At 45.4% G+C, this 21,949-nt stretch overlaps 1 protein-coding gene across 3 annotated transcripts; it reads left to right on the plus strand.

Annotated features, from left to right (window-relative positions):
- The first annotated feature begins 2,103 nt into the window (after nucleotides 1-2,103).
- On the plus strand, nucleotides 2,104-20,518 carry LOC115170306 (nuclear distribution protein nudE homolog 1-like). Of its 3 annotated transcripts, none has more exons than XM_029726922.1 (9): nucleotides 2,104-2,324; nucleotides 3,399-3,538; nucleotides 3,685-3,838; nucleotides 9,970-10,118; nucleotides 10,849-10,985; nucleotides 11,896-12,147; nucleotides 12,256-12,341; nucleotides 14,781-14,932; nucleotides 15,663-20,518. In XM_029726922.1, the coding sequence occupies exons 2-9, from the start codon at nucleotides 3,453-3,455 to the stop codon at nucleotides 15,709-15,711; spliced, it is 1,065 nt and encodes a 354-aa protein (XP_029582782.1). In that variant the 5' UTR covers nucleotides 2,104-2,324; nucleotides 3,399-3,452; the 3' UTR covers nucleotides 15,712-20,518. The 3 variants fall into 3 exon arrangements, with proteins under 3 accessions (XP_029582782.1, XP_029583581.1, XP_029584417.1); XM_029727721.1 differs by having other exon boundaries at nucleotides 2,104-2,320; XM_029728557.1 differs by lacking the exon at nucleotides 14,781-14,932.
- The last annotated feature ends 1,431 nt before the right edge of the window (nucleotides 20,519-21,949 follow it).

The raw sequence follows: 21,949 nt of genomic DNA on the forward strand, positions 1-21,949 counted from the left end.
ATCGACTGCCGAAGATAATAACTACGCCCGGCAACAGGAGGCGTCTCGAGGTTGGGACCAACCTGCACGCCAACGATAGGATGAGTAAGTTTAAACCACGCTCATCCTCCCTCTGACAGGCCAGCAGTGAGTGGGAACTATCTCTGTCAGAGTATTTAATGAAAAGCAAAGGATGTGTAACTCAGTTCTCTGTTTTGCCCTGCGTGGTGTTACAGGGAGCCCGTATATACGAACATCAGATTTACCATAAATGTGTTTGCATTAATTAAAGTACAAAGAAATCAGAAGTTACTATGTGCTGACTATTTTGTTCTGATGCCAGATTCGAATTGACACGACCTGACAGTAGTAATGATTTATGTTCACTACTTAGTCAATTGATTTGATGATTACGTCTATGCAAATAAATTAGATAATAGTTAACCTCTTATTTTATTCTGTAATAGGGTATATTGTAACCATGGCTTCAAGCTAATCAAATAAAAATAGATTTCGCGCTGACCTTTCAGAACCAGGAAGGGCGCTCCAATCCTTTAAAAATAACCCTCGATCTGTTGCCTTACGGCTAATAGTCCTGCTCATCACTTATTAATACAAATAAAAAGATGATCACTTCTCACAAAGGTGCTCGTTTAGTAAAGTTAGATCAAAGCGGGAATCAATGTCTTGCAAAATCACAATGATTCATTAGTAGCCTATTTTACTTAACAGAACCAAATATAATAGCATAGTAGGGCAATAACATTATTGTTACACCAAAAACACCACATTTCTATTGAGATTTTAGGATGGTTAACTGAAGCTGAATAGTGGAAAAATGTATAATCTGCCTAAACTCAAAAGAGCCACTAGGCAGGAAATATATGCTTTGATTGAAACTAAAATACAAGAAAGGCTAATACTTAGTTAACACCATCTGCTGTAATTTGCTCACGAAACAGTAATTCAAGAAGATAGAAATCCATATTCCCATGAAACTGTAAGTCGCTCTGGATAAGAGCGTCTGCTAAATGCCTAAAATGTAAATGTAAACTGATTGAGATCAATCAAACGATTGGCATGAAGATGCCGTTTCACCGGTAAAACCTTAAGAATTACGATTCACGATTGACAGTCATGACGGCCTGTTTGTTTTATTAGGTATGTTTAACTTGGTGTTTGAGGGTATTAACAATAAAACATGTTCTTGAGACAATATGTGTGGGCCTAGTCAGACGTTGCTAATGGAGGATGCATTTTATGCGTATTCTATAACGGGGCTCACTGTCCCTGCTTCTGGAGAGCTACCTTCCTGTAGGTTTTCATTCCACCCTAATCTAGCGCACCTGATTCTAATTTGATGGTTTATAAGATTAATCAGGGTATTTTATTTATTTAACCTTTATTTAACTAGGCGAGTCAGTTAAGAACAAATTCATTCACCCCGGCCAAACCCTAACCAGGACAACGCTGGGCCAATTGCGCGCCGCCCTATGGGACTCCCAATTATGGCCTGTTGTGATAAACCCTGGAATCGAACCAAGGTCTGTAATGACCCCTGTAGCACTGAGATGCAGTGTCTTAGACCGCTGCGCCACTCAAGAGCACCAGGCTAGTTACAACTGGCTAGTTACAACAGTGAATCCTTACAGCGCGGTAGAGCACCAGGGTTGGAGAGCCCTGTAATAATCTGTCGGTACAAACTTTGATTGAGGAAATGATGACATCATTTACATATTTTTGGGCTCCCTCACCTAAAAAAAATAGCACTAGATATAAAGTGGGTTTTTTCGAAGTTGCCACGTGCGTTCACTCATATCAGTGCATTTGTAACAACCTAATCATTATAACACTTTATTAGATCATATAAACCTCACGTAGCAAATTAGCAATTACATCTTTTGTTTACCAAATTCGACACCCATTGACCTCCATACAAACATTTTATTGAGCAGATTTTGTGCGGAGTAAAACCTCTCGCTTCGCCTCTTCCTCTCTGCTTAAAAGCGCATTTGATTTAACCGACCTCGTAGGCAAATCATGAACGCGATTGGCCATTCATCGCCCTACACACTTGTTTGACAGTATAACCGACCAATGGTGAGAGGTTAAACAATCGCGGTGGTTGGAGGATTAGCGATGAGTCTTCTTTGGACAAAAGAGATATGCAGCCTTCGCATTGTTCTAGGTGGCAACTTTGTTACTACTTTCGGCCAAGGAATGATCTATGTAACAACATTTTCTGGATATTTTTGTTCCGTTTTGTAGCTCCGTTATAAAGGTACCGTCATCTTTCGGCACTGTTGGAGAACCGGCTGCTAGCCACCACAAGCAATCCTAGGTAGGTTAGTATCAACTGTCAATTTACTGGGATTTAAATCGCTATGGTAACGTGAATTTATGACAGACTCGTCCGTTAGTTCGATGTATAGGCAAATTATGCTGTCTGCACATATACATTTGTAACTGCATTTAGTCAATTCTGACTCTGGTTGCGTTATTGTAAAATTGGCAGAAAATAAATGCCAGAGCATAGCTACTTATTTTGACCAGAGACTACATATTGCAAACATAGCAATCTAACGTTATCCAGTTGACACTGCTTGTTACTGGTGTGAAGGCGAGAATACACTTCCCCTTTTGTATTCTGACCAAAGTGCAGTCTCTTTTGCTTGCTGCCTTGTTTGCTTGTAACATCAGTTAGCAAATACTTGAATGTACTAGTTCAGATATTGTTTAAATCTTACAAACACTGCTTTTAAGACTTTGCTTATGAGTAGAATGGCAATAGCTACAAAATAAACAAGTCATATTCCAAATTCGTCCATTTGCTTTGTTTGAATAAACATGATATATTCATGTACTGTTATAATCTCCACCCGGCACAGCCAGAAGAGGACTGGCCACCCCTCAGAGTCTGGTTCCTCAATATGTTTCTTCCTAGGTTCTAGCTTTTCTAGGGAGTTTTTCTTAGCCACCGTGCTTCTACATCTGCATTGCTTGCTGTTTGGGGTTTCAGGCTGGGTTTCTGTACAGTACTTTGACATCGGCTGATGTAAAAAGGGCTTTATAAATAAAGTTGATGTTCATTAAGCCTGGCCGTTGTGCTTTTCTTTGCGTTCCTATAGTTTGACAGCCAGCCTATTGTCATCAGTTGACACTGACAGCGCACTCCTTAGCTAGCTAGGTGATGACTGACTTATGTCGTTGTAGTTTGCACTAAACTCCTGTAACCCTTTTCTGCTGTCCTTTCTTGCCTGAAGCACATTGTTGACTTGGAAATGCTGAATAGAGAACACTTTATCTCTTTTGGAAGAAAAAGTATCAACACTGTTGATCATCTAAGTTTAGCCTACTGACTCGCACCTATTTACTGACTCTCGCCTTCCTTCCTTCCTTCCTTCCATTTACTGACTCAGTGAGAGGAGAACTGTAAGAAAGGGAGAGAAGAGTTACAAGTGGTGTGGGCAGAGATGGGAGAACCAGAGCCCCTTAAGTTTGTCTCTCTGGAGGAGGAGGTGGACTACTGGAAGGAACAGGCGGCCAAGCACCAACAGAGGTACACACACACACACATACACATACACACACAGAGAGAAAGGAGCAGTCTGCCAGGCCCCAGCAGAGGTACCCACAGGTATCTGCTTAAACCGTAGTGTCCTCTGTTACTCCACGACCACCATCTTGACCCCTAACCTCTCCCAGGGCTGAGGAGGCGCAGGAGGAGCTGCAGGAGTTCCAGCAGATGAGTCGTGACTACGAGGGGGAACTGGAGACTGAACTCAAGCAGTGTGAGACACAGAACCGAGAACTCGTCACACAGAACAACAGGCTACACATGGAACTGGAGAACTACAAGGTATGAACTGTTGACTTGACTCTAGTTTAGAGCAGCGTTTTTCCAACCTCTACTCAGGGACCCCCAGCCCTTCCATTTATTTCAACTATTACACACCTGATTCAACTTATCAAGCCCTTCATAATAATAACATTATTATTATTATTATTTATTACATTTGTAAAGCTCTTCTCATTATACAGAATAATCTGCGGGTGCATAAAATAAAAAATAAAAAGTTGAGCTGACAGCCCGATCCCCGAGGGACGCAGCTTGGTCCCGGGGGTGTGGAAGAGCAGGTTATCTCTTGACCTGAGGGTGGAGTTATGGAGGGAGAGCAGTTCCTTGAGATAAGGAGGGGCATTGTTATGAATCAAATCAAAGTTTATTTGTCACGTGCGCTGAATACAACAGGTGTAGACCTTACAGTGAAACGCTTACTTACAGGCTCTAACCAATAGTGCAAAAAAGGTATTAGGTGAACTTTAGGTAGGTAAAGAAATAAAACAACAGTAAAAAGACAGGCTATATACAGTAGTGAGGTTATATACAGGAGAGGCTATATACAGACACCGGTTAGTCAGGCTGATTGAGGTAGTATGTACATGTAGGTATGGTTAAAGTGACTATGCATATATGATGAACAGAGAGTGGCAGTAGCATAAAAGAGGGGGTGGTGGGTGGGACACAATGCAGATAGTCCGGTTAGCCAATGTGCAGGAGCACTGGTTGGTCGGGCAAATTGAGGTTGTATGTACATGAATGTATAGTTAAAGTGACTATGCATATATGATAAACAGAGAGTAGCAACAGCGTAAAAAGAGGGGTTGGGGGGGGGGTACACAATGCAAATAGTCCAGGTAACTATTTGGTTACCTGTTCAGGAGTCTTATGGCTTGGGGGTAAAAACTGTTGAAGCCTTTTTGTCCTAGACTTGGCAAGCTCTCAACCTGCTCCACTACAGCCTCGTCGATGAGAATGGGGGCGTGCTCGGTCCTCCTTTTCCTATAGTCCACAATCATCTCCTTAGTCTTGGTTACGTTGAGGGATAGGTTGTTATTCTGGCACCACCTGGCCAGGTCTCTGACTTCCTCCCTATATGCTGTCTCGTCATTGTCGGTGATCAGGCCTACTACTGTTGGGTCGTCTGCAAACCTAATGATGGTGTTGGAGTCATGCCTGGCCATGCAGTCGTGGGTGAACAGGGAGTACAGGAGGGGACTGAGCACGCACCCCTGAGGAGCTCCAGTGTTGAGGATCAGCGTGGCAGATGTTGCTACCTACCCTCACCACCTGGGGGTGGCCCGTCAGGAAGTCCAGGATCCGGTTGCAGAGGGAGGTGTTTAGTCCCAGTATCCTTAGCATAGTGATGAGTCAGCAGGAGGGTTTTGAATTCAATCTGGAATGAGACTGGGAGCCAGTACAGAGATGCCAGGATGGAGGTGATGTGGTGGTGTTTCCTCACTCTCATCAGGATCCTGACAGAGCTGTTCTGGATGTACTGGAGCTTCTGGAGTCTCCTGCCAGGGATCCTGGTGAAGACCGTGTTGTAGTAGTCCTGGAGACTCCTGCCAGGGATCCTGGTGAAGACCGTGTTGTAGTAGTCCTGGAGACTCCTGCCAGGGATCCTGGAGACTCCTGCCAGGGATCCTGGAGACTCCTGCCAGGGATCCTGGAGACTCCTGTCAGGGATCCTGGTGAAGACTGTGTTGTAGTAGTCCTGGAGACTCCTGCCAGGGATCCTGGAGACTCCTGCCAGGGATCCTGGAGACTCCTGCCAGGGATCCTGGAGACTCCTGCCAGGGATCCTGGTGAAGACCGTGTTGTAGTACTCCTGGAGACTCCTGCCAGGGATCCTGGAGACTCCTGCCAGGGATCCAGGTGAAGGATGTGTTGCAGTAGTCCAGCCTTGAGATAAAGGCATGAACCAGCTTCTCTGCATCAGACTGAGTGAGGGGGTGGGACTGAGTTTGGTCAATGTTCTTGAGGTGATAGAATGACGTTCTACACTTTTGTTTGATGCGGCTGTCAAAGGTCAGGGAGGAATGGAGCTTTACACCCAGACTGGAACCTGAGGGGGGACAGAAGGATGTTCTGTCCTGCAATGGTGAGGTGTGTTATAGGTGCATGCTGGACCTGGTGGGGGCTGCCAACTAGTAGGGCTTCGGTTTTGCTGCTGTTCAGTTGAAGGACGTTTTGCTTCATCCATGCCCTCATCTCTCCTCCTCAAGGCAGGTGATCAGATGGGCACATGCATCAGAGGGACTTGGGGGCAGTTGACACCTACAGCTGGGTGTCAACAGCATAGCAGTGGAAGGAGATTCCACACAACCCAAGGGGGGAGCATGTACTGGATGGGTCCAAGAACAGATCCATGTGGGACACCACAGGTGACATGGTGGGTCTGGGACCTGGACCCACCTAGCGACATGTACTCAGTCCTGTCTGAGAGGTAGGAGTGGAACCAGCTCAGAGCTGGTCCAGACAGTCCAATGGTGACCCGGAGGCTTTTCAGGAGGGTGGGGTGGTCGACAGTGTCAAGAGCTGCGTGCAAGTCCAGGAGGATCTGGACACAGCCTGCATCAGCTGCCATCAGCAGGTCATTGGTGACCCTGAGTAGGGCCGTTTTTCAGTGCTGTGGGCCGGCCGGAAACGTGACTGGAACTTCTCAAATGGGTGGTTCTGATTGAGATGGCCTTGAAGCTGTACATCAACCACTTTTTTTCCAACACCTTCGAAAGGAGAAGTTGGATGTTGGCCTATAATTGGCCAGCACTTCTGGATCCAGGGCGTGCTTCAGAAGGGAGCTGTTGACAGTGGTCTTAAAAGGATGGTGAGGCCCAAGTTTCTGAGACGCTGCAGGATGCAGCCAATGGATTTAGTATTTTTCAGTTCTGGATGTGATGACCCTCCCACTCTGTCTGCTGTATTCTTTCTCTTTGCTCTTGTTTTCCTTAATAGGATGTTGGTGGGTGGAGCCGGAAGGGTCATCAGTGAAATGGGACACACCTGGGCCCGGGTGTGTCCCGGGGATAAATACACCTTTCCCCCATTCATTGAGGAGACTCTCTCCACGCAGACACACTGTTATGTTTTGGTTGTGGCATTTTGTGGTTTGTTTGTTTTTGGCACCTCTCAACACCCATCATTATCACCATCTATACATGCAACCACTCACTTACACTACTGATAGCTGGCTACACACACCATTGTTAACTGTATATAGTTTACTTTATTATCTCCATGTTGTTTCCCCTCTTTGTTATGGGCTATGAGCCGGTTCGGGACATGGAGTTTAACAGGGAGCTGAGTGAGCGAATGTGATGTCCTGTATTTTTATGGGGGCGTGGAGGTCAAGCACACTGGTCAGGGATTGGTTGTAGAACTCCACAATTTCATCCACTGACAGGCTGGCTGGGTCAACATTGTTTTCTAGTTCTGGCAACGTATGTGATGCTTGGACTTGGTTAGAGGGGGAAGGAATGTCAAGTCCAGTGAGACAACCTTGTGGTCAGACACACCGAGGTCATAGACCTGCATGTTGTTGATGGGGTCAGTGATGACCAGGTGAAGTATGTGCCCACGGGGGGGTGTGTGGGGGGGGGGACATCAACAAGTTGCTTCAGGTCAAGACAGTCAATCAAGCTCAGCAGCAGAGTGACATGAGGGAGAGTCAACGTGGATATGGAGTTTGGCTTTTACGGCAAGACATTCCAAAGAGCACAGTTCGGGCAGGAGGGACCGTTTTCAATGTTCGACAACGTTTTGCTACTGAACGTGACCCGGGTCTGTCTGATGCAACGCCTGCAGTCCCAGTTGTATTTGAATAGGTATTTTCCTATCAGCCAGTTGACAGTTTGGGCCAGTGTTTATGAGCCTGCTATCTCTGAGGATGATAGGGAGGCTGCTGGTCTAAAGAACTCTCCATGGGACAGGTGGGGGTGTGTGTGTGTGATGAGGGACTATATTCATCACAAGAGGTGAGCACTCCAGACCTCCTGAGGCAGAGAAGAGATTCAGCAGTTTTAGAACTAATTTCATGTCATTTTGCCATGAGGCAGAGAACAATTAGCAGTTTACCGCTAATTTATTGCTATTGTACACATTTTGCCGTAGGGTGGAGAGATGTTTGCAGTTTTTAATATATCTGAGTGAGTGACTAACAAAATCAATGGGGGGGGGGGGGGGGGGGGGGGGGGCGGTCAGTAATTAGACAGTCTAGCAGCCAACTAACTTACAATAAAAATAAATATATTCCTGACATAGCCTAATTAAGTGACTGTCAGTAGGTAGATTCTGTCACCAATTATTGGATGGAAACCTGTCTGTATTTTTATTTATTTTTTATTACCGAAACTTCTTTCCATCACAGCTGTCAGGATTTTTTTTTTTGTCTTCAGTATGACTACTTGCATAACTGTGGATGGGAATGTGGTTAGGGCAAGGAGACAACCAGTCAGTTGTTCAACTGAAATGTGTCTTCCTCATGTAACCCTCTGAATCAGAGGTGCGGGGCGTTAGTGCATGCCTGGCTGTGCTTGAGGTGACGTCACTTTGGAACCACTGACGATGTCTGACTCTCACTTCCTGATGGATGTACTTCCTGTGACACGCTGCCAGCGGTTGAGTCAGACAGGAAGTTACAAAACCTATAGCATCCTGTCGATCTATTACCAAACTTAAGCTGTGTGTGAAAAGGTACTAGCTGTCAAAATTCTTGTTTCCTCTCAAAGATCATTAGAGGAGGGAGGGACCTTGGATCCCCTCCTCCAATGAGCTTTGAGAGAAATTGAGGAAGCAAAGATTAGACTGCAGGCCCATTAGACTGACATGGCTACTGGCTAACGTGAGTATTTGCATGCAGAGATAATTGAGATGGTGCAGAAATTTAAGACGGCTAGTCTAATCATCCGGTCATTTCCCTAACAAACTGTCAGGCTGATCTGCTGGCTGTTATCTATCTTTGCCTGGAACACTTGAATGTATATTTCATATACCCTGTGTAACTGAAGATAAATTCTGTTGTCTTGATGAATATGGCCTCACTAACAGTCTGCTGGATTTATACACCACCGTCACCCTGTTGTTGTTCTACACCACCATCACCCTGTTGTTGTTCTACGTCACCCTGTTGTTGTTCTACGTCACCCTGTTGTTGTTCTACGTCACCCTGTTGTTGTTCTACGTCACCCTGTTGTTGTTCTACGTCACCCTGTTCTACGTCACCCTGTTGTTGTTCTACGTCACCACCGTCACCCTGTTGATGGTCTACACCACCACCGTCACCCTGTTGTTGGTCTACACCACCACCGTCACCCTGTTGATGGTCTACACCACCACCGCCACCGTGTTGTTCTACACCACAAGAGTCGACTTAAGTCTTCTAAAGATACTATATATGCGTCCCTTTTTCCCCATATAGTGGACTGCTATAGAACAGGGCCCGTACTCCCCATATAGTGGACTGCTATAGAACAGGGCCCGTACTCCCCATATAGTGGACTGCTATAGAACAGGGCCCGTACTCCCCATATAGTGGACTGCTATAGAACAGGGCCCGTACTCCCCATATAGTGGACTGCTATAGAACAGGGCCCGTACTCCCCATATAGTGGACTGCTATAGAACAGGGCCCGTACTCCCCATATAGTGGACTGCTATAGAACAGGGCCCGTACTCCCCATATAGTGGACTGCTATAGAACAGGGCCCGTACTCCCCATATAGTGGACTGCTATAGAACAGGGCCCGTACTCCCCATATAGTGGACTGCTATAGAACAGGGCCCGTACTCCCCATATAGTGGACTGCTATAGAACAGGGCCCGTACTCCCCATATAGTGGACTGCTATAGAACAGGGCCTGTACTCCCCATATAGTGGACTGCTATAGAACAGGGCCCGTACTCCTTGGTTCTACATTTGAAACGCATAGATTAGCCTCGGACAAACTCACCTGATTCAACTCATTGAGGGCTTGATGATGCGTTGAATCAGGTGAGTTTGTCCAGGGCTACATAAAAAATGTGCTGTTGGGGGTACTGGAGGACTCGGGGTACTGGAGGAGTTGAGAAACAGTGTTGGGGTACTGGAGGAGTTGAGAAACTCTGTTGGGGTACTACTGTTGACCACTTCTGCCCCCTATCCCCTCCAGGAGAAGTATGAAAGGCAGCACTCGGAGGTGTACCGTCAGATCTCTACTCTGGAAGAAGACCTGGCTGAGACCACGGCCATCAGAGACCAGCTCCATAAATACATCAGAGAGCTGGAGCAGGCTAACGATGACCTGGAGAGATCGAAGAGGTAAGAGAGAGGGAGGGGGGAGGGTGTAACTGGAGCAGGCTAACGATGACCTGGAGAGATCCAAGAGGTAAGAGAGGGAGGGGGGAGGGGGTGTGTGTAACTGGAGCAGGCTAACGATGACCTGGAGAGATCCAAGAGGTAAGAGAGGGAGGGGGGAGGGGGTGTGTGTAACTGGAGCAGGCTAACGATGACCTGGAGAGATCCAAGAGGTAAGAGAGGGAGGGGGGAGGGGGTGTGTGTAACTGGAGCAGGCTAACGATGACCTGGAGAGATCCAAGAGGTAAGAGAGAGAGGGGGGAGTGTAACTGGACAGGCTAACGATGATCTGGAGAGATCCAAGAGGGAGGAGTGTAACTGGAGCAGGCTAATTTACATTACATTTAAGTCATTTAGCAGACGCTCTTATCCAGAGCGACTTACAAATGATGACCTGGAGAGAGCCAAGAGGTGGGGGGGGGGTGTGTGTGTGTGTGTGTGTGTGTGTGTGTGTGTGTGTGTGTGTGTGTGTGTGTGTGTGTGTGTGTGTGTAACTGGAGCAGGCTAACGATGATCTGGAGAGATCCCTATATCATAAGCACCTCTCTGTTCTCCCTGGATCATCTCACTGGCAGGATTCTTACATGTAGAATAGAGAATGGTTCTTAATGATGTACACTAACACCACCTAACTCCTCACCACATCATCTTTACCCCCTGTCCCCCTTTCCTCCTCCTCTCACCCCTCCATTAGGGCCACCATCATGTCTCTGGAGGACTTTGAACAGAGGATGAACCATGTGATAGAGAGGAATGCCTTCCTGGAGAGTGAGCTGGATGAGAAGGAGAACCTACTGGAGTCAGTACAGAGACTGAAGGATGAAGCCAGAGGTATGAAGACATGAAACACCTAGCCTACCTCTATCTCAGACCTACCCTTTCTGTTATGTCTAATACGGCTGTATTAAAGTCAGCTGGATGAGAAGGAGAACCTACTGGAGTCAGTTCAGAGACTGAAGGATGAAGACCAGAGGTGTGTCTAAGATTAGGATCCCCATTAGCTAATGCCGTCATGTTAGCTAATTCTCCTGGCGTCCAACACCAATTAATAAGACATTACAAACAATTACAAATTTAAGACTTTACGAACATTTAACACGTAGACAATACAGACAATTAAAATACCTGACAGGAAACATATTTAACAGTCAGTTGATGCTTTCTATTTCCTGTCCAGTCACATGGTCTTTACTTTTTGCCTGAGAAATATGGATTGGTAAAGAGTTCCATTCAGCTATGGCTCTATATAAAACTGTAGGTGTAAGGCGATTTAAGGCGGTGTGGGTCTTGTTGCAGGCTGAGACATCAGGCTGGGACAGTGTTCATGTGTCTCTGTGTTATGAATTAATGGTCCTGGTCTGGTTAACTGGCGGTCCCATTGGCCTGGTTAACTGTTGGTCTGGGTAACTGTTGTTGGTCTGGGTAACTGTTGTTGGCCTGGGTAACTGTTGTTGGCCTGGGTAACTGTTGTTGGCCTGGGTAACTGTTGTTGGCCTGGGTAACTGTTGTTGGCCTGGGTAACTGTTGTTGGCCTGGGTAACTGTTGTTGGCCTGGGTAACTGGCGCTCCTGTCGGCCTGGTTAACAGCTACAAATAATAATGTTCCAAGCCGGAGATTCCTCTCCACAGGCGCAGGGGGCTGAACCAGGGATGGAATGATCCCTCAGAGCTGTGCTAGCTATGACATCATCAGTCACTCTTAAAGGGACAGGCTTTCTTACTGTCTCTCTGTGTGTCTTAGATCTAAGACAGGAGTTGGCTGTCCAACAGAAGCAGGAAAGACGACCGTCCTTCACTGTCACCAAAAACTCTTTCTCAGACAAGACGGAGGACAAAACATCCCTCCATACCTCCCATTCATCCACACGACCGCCCTCATCCCTCCATACCGCTCCTCCTCCTGCTCTCCCTCCATCCCTCCTCTCCACGCCCTCCAGACCCCCCCACCCCTCAGCAAGCCCCTTCACCACCCCCCCACCCTCTTACAGCAGAGGTGAGTGCCATCGTGTATGTGTTCATGTGTAAAATGTGTCTACTCACTAAATACCCGGATCACACCAGGAGATGTAAAACTCTTTTATTATTCTGTGTGTGTGTTCAGGCGATGGCCTATCAGGTGCTCCTCTCACCACGTCGACACGTATCTCAGCTCTCAACATCGTAGGAGAACTGCTGAGGAAAGTCGGGGTAAGATGATGTTCATTAAAGGTCTGCGATGATTGTCTTCTAATACTCAAACACACACTACCCACCTACACACTACCCACCTACACACTACACACTACACTAGGGGTTCCCAACCTCCATATGGGTCGTCAACGTTTGGTGGGGGCGCGGGGACATTCCTTTATTTGAGGGGTAATTATTATTATTATATTTTTTTTTGCGATTTGTTTATACAAATCTAAAATTATGCATAAATCCGCAACGCTTTAGGCTAGCAGCAAGCAGTAAAATGATTTAGGCTAGTGTAACAGTATAGCTTCCGTCCCTCTCCTCGCCCGAACCAGGGACCCTCTGCACACAGACAACAGCCACCCTCGAAGCATCGTTACCCATCGCTCCACAAAAGCCGCGGTCCTTGCAGAGCGAGGGGAACAACTACTTCAAAGTCTCAGAGCGAGTGATGTCACCGATTTGAAGCGCTATTAGCGCACACCCCGCTAACTAGCTAGCCATTTCACATCGGTTACACTAGCAACAAGCAGTAAAATGCTTTAGGCTAGCAACAAGCAGTAAAATGCTTTAGGCTAGCGGCAAGCAGTAAAATGCTTTAGGCTAGCGGCAAGCAGTAAAAGGCTTTAGGCTAGCGGCAAGCAGTAAAAGGCTTTAGGCTAGCGGCAAGCAGTAAAAGGCTTTAGGCTAGCGGCAAGCAGTAAAAGGCTTTAGGCTAGCGGCAAGCAGTAAAAGGCTTTAGGCTAGCGGCAAGCAGTAAAAGGCTTTAGGCTAGCGGCAAGCAGTAAAAGGCTTTAGGCTAGCGGCAAGCAGTAAAAGGCTTTAGGCTAGCGGCAAGCAGTAAAAGGCTTTAGGCTAGCGGCAAGCAGTAAAAGGCTTTAGGCTAGCGGCAAGCAGTAAAAGGCTTTAGGCTAGCGGCAAGCAGTAAAAGGCTTTAGGCTAGCGGCAAGCAGTAAAAGGCTTTAGGCTAGCGGCAAGCAGTAAAAGGCTTTAGGCTAGCGGCAAGCAGTAAAAGGCTTTAGGCTAGCGGCAAGCAGTAAAAGGCTTTAGGCTAGCGGCAAGCAGTAAAAGGCTTTAGGCTAGCGGCTAGCAGTAAAACGCTTTAGGCTAGCGGCATAGGCTATCGGCTAGCAGTAAAACGCTTTAGGCTAGCGGCAGGCAGTAAAACGCTTTAGGCTAGCGGCAAGCAGTAAAACGCTTTAGGCTAGCAGTAAAACGCTTTAGGCTAGCGGCTAGCAGTAAAACGCTTTAGGCTAGCGGCAAAACGCTTTAGGCTAGCAGTAAAACGCTTTAGGCTAGCGGCAGGCAGTAAAACGCTTTAGACTAGCGGTAAAACGCTTTAGGCTAGCGGTAAAACGCTTTAGGCTAGCAGCAAGCAGTAAAACGCTTTAGGCTAGTGGCAAGCAGTAAAACGCTTTAGACTAGCAGTAAAACGCTTTAGGCTAGCGGCAAAACACTTTAGGCTAGCAGTAAAACGCTTTAGGCTAGCGGCAGGCAGTAAAACGCTTTAGGCTAGCGGCAGGCAGTAAAACGCTTTAGGCTAGCAGCAAGCAGTAAAACGCTTTAGGCTAGCAGTAAAACGCTTTAGGCTAGCGGCAAAACGCTTTAGGCTAGCAGTAAAACGCTTTAGGCTAGCGGCAGGCAGTAAAACGCTTTAGGCTAGCAGCAGGCAGTAAAACGCTTTAGACTAGCAACAAGCAGTAAAATGGCAGAGGAAGACGTGGCCCTGATGTACATGGGTATATATTGGTTTGTCGCTATGACATTCAGAAGCTGAGCTACGACCTTCTAAAGTGGAGGAGTCAGAGAAATTGGACTTTGGTTGGGAAAGTCATCTGATACAATGTGACTGTCGCTATCAATTGATCGAATCACTTTCTGTAAAATAGTATGCATAATTAAATTGAGGGTTAATATAAATGATTCTAATAAAACATAATTGGTAGCGGAATAACATTTGGGGCAATCAGGTCTAGACTTTATTTTCTAAATCTATTATTATCATTAAATAGCCTACCTAAGTTTTGTTAAACTATGTAGAATGACTTGAAATGAGCTTCAAAACAACAATGTTCAAATTAAACCAAAATCAAGCTGGTGTTTATTGATTAGCCTATATTAAATTCAAGTGACATTAAAAAAGGGGGACTTGGGGGAAAAAAGGTAAAGATTCTGTCTGTGTGTGATTTAACATCTGTTTCCTGTAAGTCGTACAGCTGTAACAGGAAGTCTGCTGACTGTTCTGTTCTCTCCATCTTCCTCTCTGACCACAACACTGTTCTGTCTTCCTCTCTGATCACAACACATTCATGTAGATCACAACACTGTTCTGTCTTCCTCTCTGATCACAACACTGTTCTGTCTTCCCCTCTGATCACAATATCACAAACACATAACATAACTGTGTGTGTGCGCCCTGCGGCCTGCATCCATCCATGCCTGTGGTTTCAGAACCTGGAGTCTAAACTAGCGTCCTGTAGGGAGTTTGTCTATGAACAGTCTCCTGGTCGCAGTACCCTCTCTGGGGGACAGGGGGCGCCACCCACCCAGAGAGGCTCTTCTTCTGACACACTGTCCACCACCAACGGACTCTACGAGAAAGGGTGAGGGGGTCAACTATAGCTAGCTCTACGACTAGCTCAATAATGACTGCATCTCAAATGGCACCCTAATCCCTATAGGCCCTGGTTAATAGTAGTGCACTAGAGAATAGGGTGACATTTGTTACTCAACCAATGACTTGACAAGCCATTTCATAGCCTACCTACAATTGAATCAAGTAATGTAAACAGACATTTACTCTGTTATGGATCTACATTCTGATCTGTTTAGTTTGTAACAGACATTTACTCTGTCAGGGATCTAGATTCTGATCTGTTTAGTTTGTAACAGACATTTACTCTGTCAGGGATCTACATTCTGATCCGTTTAGTTTGTATTACATTAAACTGGAACCTGACAGCCCATCAGAGAATGAAATGGACACTGAAGACCAATACATTAAAAAAAATATCCCATTAGTCGTAATGTCGTAGCCTACAACCTAATGAACAAATATAAAGCTGATTCAGTAGTCTACATGATATTAATGAACAATGATGATCCTTAACCTACAACAGGGCCTATTGGGGAATGACAGTCTGAAAATAGCCTGGGATGGAGTCCTAACAAAATGGCTGAAAATAGCCTGGGATGGAGTCCTAACAAAATGGCTGAAAATAGCCTGGGATGGAGTCCTAACAAAATGGCTGAAAATAGCCTGGGATGGAGTCTGAAACATTCTGTTAGTTGTAGTGTGCTGTTAAAGTAATCTGTTTCTGTTGTGTGTTACAGAATGGTGAAGATGTTAGACTTCGGACCAGGACCCAAAATTATTCTGTGAACTCCCCCCCTCCACCCTAGCCCCACACCTCATCAACCCCTCACTCCATATCTATCAGGGTCGTATTCACTAGACACCGAATGGTGGTAAACTGGCTGAAACGGGGAAGGACTAACTGAACTTGTCCAATAAACTGTTTTTTTTTTTTGTGCAAACCTGTTCTGTTGCAAAATGTTTTTCTCCAGTTAGCTACAGCGTGCACTAATGAATATGTCCCTGCCCAGCACAGTCTCCCTAGGTCACCAGGCTTGTATCCCAGCTTTCAGCTTCCAATGGGGTTTAATGTGCTAGCGTACAGCTCTCACTCTGGAAAGGAATGGACCAGATCACTGGACATCACGGAAGTGAGTCGAGTTCTAGAACGTCATTGAGACAGAACCTCACCCTCTAATGCAATGGAACGTCATGGAACGTCATGGAACGTCAGTGTTGATATCAACTGTTCTAGAGCGCCATTGAGGAGCTTTGATGACGTCACGGATCAACGGTACTCCTTCCTCTGCACTTTACCCAGGATGCTTTGCCCTGGGTCTCTTATCGAGGACTGAGAGAGGCTTCTAGGAGCGGGGCTTATGGCTCTGACACTTCCTGTTGGGACTAACCTGTAGCGGACCCATATCTGGTCAAAAGTAGTGCACTATCTAGGGAACAGGGTGCGACCAGGGTCTATAGGTCTCTGGTCAAAAGTAGTGCACTGGTCAAAAGTAGTGCACTATGTAGGGAATAGGGTGCCATTTGAGACGTGACCACAGTGTCTCGCTACAGGACGGCACGTATTTTGTTGTTACATTTGATCTGTTCTGTTTTTGTTCTTTTGGTTGTTTTATGGAGGAAGAAGTCTTACTGGAATGAACGTTTATCCACACAATAATGGTGAATTATATTTTACTTCACTTGAATACACCCCCTTGTTTTGTCTACCAATGTTTGAATAATAATACTGTGACTGAACAGTGTCACCTACTGGTTAAGGACAGGAAGTGGAAGGAGTGTTAAGAGGGTCAGAAGTAGGGTTGCTAAATTCAGGTAACTTTCCCAAAAATACACTGGTTTTCCAGAAATCCTCGTTGGAAGATTCTCAGAATCAGGGTGTAGTAAGCAGGGAATCTGGAATCCTTCAGTCAGGATTTCTGGAAAAACCAGGACATCTTGGGACTAGTCAGGAGGCAGAAGGAAAGTTGGCGTAGAAGGTTTGGTAAGGAATAGATATACTTTGCACCTTTTTACTGCAGGTCCAGGATCAGATGTTGTCCCTCTAATGGTTAAGGGTGGGGATTGGGGTTAGGGTCATCTGATCCTAGATCTGTGGGTGTTTGGTTAGGTTGAGGAATGTGTTCGGCATAGAGAGGGCTTCTGTGACAGCATGGGCGGCTTCTGTGACAGCATGGGCAGCGCCATTGAGGGATTTCTAAATTTTAAAGTAGTCAATTTCTTCTTCAACGGTAAAGCAAAGGTTTGTAAATTACTGCCCCCTGGAGGGTGTTGCCTGAACAGGTATTAAGCCAAGGTTGGTGATTTACTGACACCTGCAGTTATGTAATGTTAGTATAGTATAATTCATTGGCTGATCAGTCCTACTGACCTGGATGGAATTCTGTAATCCTTTCCTGACCGATAGCAAGTACCAGCCACTTGACTACTTCAAAATGGTGAAAGTCCTCAATGGCTCGCTCTGCCCATGCTTAAACCGGCTTTGTAGCACAAGAGCCATCTATCCTAGTCTATGGTGTTGAGGGTGCTACTGATGGTGGCACGTCAGCCTGGTAAAACCTGACTGAGCGCTAGCCTGCGCTCACCTTTAGAGCTTCAACATGACGAGGCTGATATTATAACAGAGTTAGATTACCAAAGTTTATGATGTCTTGAACTATGTGTTTAAACTATAGCAATACAGTAGGATTTTCTTACTAGTAGAAGTCTTGAATGGATGAACAATCCGTGAATAATCCACGTGGAGATTGAAGCCGTATTTTATAGTTGTACGTGTAAATGTTGATATTTGGATATGAACTCAGACAGCCACGTATGTTGCACAGAGGGTAGTCAAGATTTATTTTTGTTATGCGACGGCCTTACCTGTGAATGACTAGGACTGCAAAATTCCGCTAACTTTCTCAAAGTTCCCACATATTCCATAAATCAAGGTTAGAAGATTCACGGAATCAAGCAGGAATAAGCAAGAAATCCAACATTCCAACCAGAATCTTCTGGAAAACCTTTTTATTTTCTCTAAGTTAACCACATTTTTCAACCCTATGAATGCCACTGTGGTTTGGAATCTCAGGGTTTTTAACCCATATGACAAGTGTTTAACACCATTGTATATGGTGACGCAAGTGTAACAGAGGTTATTTGGCTAGGATAAACCAGTGGTTCACAACCGCTACTGTACACCACCAAGTAATGTACTCCATGCTCTGCCCTATACCCCCTCAGGAGTCTTTGACCAGTAAGCCTATGGTCTCAGGAGGCTTTGACCAGTAAGCCTATGGTCTCAGGAGGCTTTGACCAGTAAGCCTATGGTCTGAGGAGGCTTTGACCAGTATGCCTATGGTCTCAGGAGGCTTTGACCAGTATGCCTATGGTCTCAGGAGTCTTTGACCAGTAAGCCTATGGTCTCAGGAGTCTTTGACCAGTAAGCCTATGGTCTCAGGAGGCTTTGACCAGTAAGCCTATGGTCTCAGGAGGCTTTGACCAGTAAGCCTATGGTCTCAGGAGGCTTTGACCAGTAAGCCTATGGTCTCAGGAGGCTTTGACCAGTAAGCCTATGGTCTCAGGGTTCTAGTACCACTGGTTGTGAACCACTGGGGTTACTATGCCTGCAGGGTGAATAACCTTGCCTGAGATCTGAAGACTCGCGTTAGCTCCCTAGGGTAATGCCTTGGCTTTAACTCAGTGGGCTAACAGTCTCTAAAGGCCCTAATGGCCTGGGTATGTGGGTTTGAATACCTGGCTGATCATTCTCACCCCTATGTTTTGGGTATTGGTGTTGGTTCATTCTGTGATGACAGGCTTGTGTCTTAAATACCAAGCCATTCCCTATATAGGGCCCTTATTTTTTCCCCAGTTAAAAGTAAGGGCATACTACTCAGTCATAGGAGCCAGTCAAAAGTAGGGTACTATATAGGGAATAGATGCACTCAAATACCGTCACATCTATATTGTTGAACAGCACGTAGTCACTTATATCCTGTTGGGTGAAGCTTTGTGCCTTACTCTGAGACCACAGTGTGGTCTGACCTTATTAAAGATGTCTCTGTAGCTGGGACCTCAGTGTGGTCTGACCTTATTAAAGAGGTCTCTCTGTAGCTGGAACCACAGTATGGTCTGACCTTATTAAAGAGGTCTCTCTGTAGCTGGGACCTCAGTATGGTCTGACCTTATTAAAGAGGTCTCTCTGTAGCTGGGACCTCAGTGTGGTCTGACCTTATTAAAGAGGTCTCTCTGTAGCTGGGACCTCAGTATGGTCTGACCTTATTAAAGAGGTCTCTCTGTAGCTGGGACCTCGGTGTGGTCTGACCTTTATTAAAGAGGTCTCTCTGTAGCTGGGACCTCAGTATGGTCTGACCTTATTAAAGAGGTCTCTCTGTAGCTGGGACCTCGGTGTGGTCTGACCTTTATTAAAGAGGTCTCTCTGTAGCTGGGACCTCAGTATGGTCTGACCTTATTAAAGAGGTCTCTCTGTAGCTGGGACCTCGGTGTGGTCTGACCTTTATTAAAGAGGTCTCTCTGTAGCTGGGACCTCAGTATGGTCTGACCTTATTAAAGAGGTCTCTCTGTAGCTGGGACCTCGGTGTGGTCTGACCTTTATTAAAGATGTCTCTTTCTACTGCTCAGGTACCGGTAATACACCTCAGCCCATTCAGTTCTAGGCAATGATATAGCGTCATAGACTTAATGCCAAACAAACTAATATTTAGCCCCAACTACCCTCCTAGGTCCTAGGCAAATGTAGTTCATCTGAAACTGTTGGATAGACGGGAGTAGCAACGCTCTGATTAGGCTAGGTGAAGTATTCACCATGTTTATACCTATCCAATCCTTACAGATTTACCAATTTACCAGGTGCTTCTTTAAAAAAAAAACTGGTTTTGGAAATGAGGAAAATCAAAAGTGAAAGAAGAATATTATTAGTTGGCTGCTCAGTTCAGCTCAGTACTTTTGCCATCCAAGAGTATAAAAGTTACCAAGTCTGTTTCAATTTAGAAAGTAAAACTAAAATACATTTGTAATTGGAACGTCTGTGTACTTCCAGGATTGACTGAATTGAAATGGAACTGAGCCCGACCCTGAACGTAACCTTGTTCTGTGATGAGGGGGACATATGACTACTTCAAGGAAATGTGTTTTTATGTTACAAAATACATGTAAGGGTTGATTCACTTGCTTTGGGTTCTTACTTTTTCCCTGTATGGTACTAGTAATAATATAGGATGTAAGAAAATAGAACGTTCCGTGTGTTTAAAATGGGAGTGGATACGTGACTGTTACTGCTTGTTGCTCAGGGGGTAGAATGTATGAAGCAATCTCATTTGAAACATTTCTAGCTTTAAAAACCTCTCTGTATGGATGGGGTGTGTCTTGTTTCTGTGAATCAGGAAGTCACAGAGATGGACACCCAATGAGATGTCATGTTGTTGCTTTGTGTAGCCACTCACAAGCTTCTTTACTAAAATATACACATTTAGTTTTTCCATTAAATATGTTTTTCATCCTGGGATGCCTCTTCCTGTATCTAATAAGTCATGTTTGGTTAAATGTGTCTCTGACCCAACTGTCCTCAATAAAACTGACTTGGTGAAAGAGATGTATTTTTTTTTTGTTGCTGTTGAACAAAATCCACAGACAAGAACACACGATTGTGGTGAAGGAAAATAGTTTATAGCGTTTAAAATATATATTTAGGTGTTTTCACAAACAACTCAGCCTAATAACCCTTGACACTGAATGGTATTAAAAGCCATGTAGACTATTGTAGCCTGGGCACCAGTCTGTCTGTCTGTCCTGTAGGTTTGTAGCCTGGGTACCAGTCTGTCTGTCTGTCTGTCCTGTAGGATTGTAGCCTGGGCACCAGTCTGTCTGTCATCATGAGTTACAATGAGTTGACATGATGGTACAAACAGATCTGGGACGAGGCTAGTATGATTGTAGCAATATAATTTTATGTGAACCTAAAATCAACGTAGATCGTAGTAGTAAGACTGTAGTGTGTGTGCGTCAGTAAGGAACTCATTATGAATGAAAAACAAAGACACAGCCTGATATCTGATTAAATCTATCTTTAGAAAGTATTGTCCATGGGTTTACTCTATATAAACTCAATTCACATTACATTCCCAGATTAAAGAATTTGTTTCTTCTAACATATAGCCTCTGCTTGAAAATATAATCAAATAAATGTGCATAGAGAGAAAAACAATCTTTTGTGTCTAAGTGCAATAAGCTATAACTTCAGATATATATTATGACATCTGCAATAAGATATCAATTCAGTTTAAAACAGCTCACACCTTTGTAACATTTTGGTGACACAATCAAAGCTATTGTCACAGACAGGTGATGCATAAAAAGGGGGCAGGGTATAAGAATTTTAGTAGGGATGGAGGGAAGAAGGGAGGGGGAGGGAAGAAGGGAGGGGGAGGGAAGAAGGGAGGGGGAGGGAAGAGGGGAGGGAAGAAGGGAGGAGTGGAAGATAAAGGAGGAAGGGAAGGAGAGGGTAGAAGGGAGAAGTGGAAGGAGGGAAAGATTAAAGGGAGGAATGGAAGGAGAGGGAACGAGGGAGGGATAAAGGACAGGAAATGGAAAGATGTATTGAGGGAAGTCAGGAAAGGACAGGTAGAAGGATGGACAGTGTTTAAAAGGAGGGGTGAGACTTTGTCCCTCTACTCTTCCGGCAGGGTTCCGTTGATGTCCTCCGGAGGCGGGGTGGACGAGAACAGAGGCTCCTCCTCTTCTGGAACGTTGTTTGTGTTCTCAGAATTCCCAACATTCCCACCATTCCCTTCATTATTCCCAGCTCTGCTCCTCCGGCTCCCAGTCCCACTGAGGCTGACATTCCCAATGCTCCCCACGCGACGAGGACTGCTGCTGAAAGATGACTCCCCTCCTCCTCCTCCTCGCCTGGGAAGGACGGGAATGTCGAGGAAATATTGGAATTAGAGGCAGAGGGAAGAGGCAGAATAGAAGGCCGTATTGGAGGAAGAGAAGAAAAAGTTAGAATTTGGAGAGGGAAGAAGAA

Source organism: Salmo trutta, chromosome 1 (assembly GCF_901001165.1).
Source record: "Salmo trutta chromosome 1, fSalTru1.1, whole genome shotgun sequence".
Taxonomy (NCBI): Eukaryota; Metazoa; Chordata; class Actinopteri; order Salmoniformes; family Salmonidae; genus Salmo; species Salmo trutta.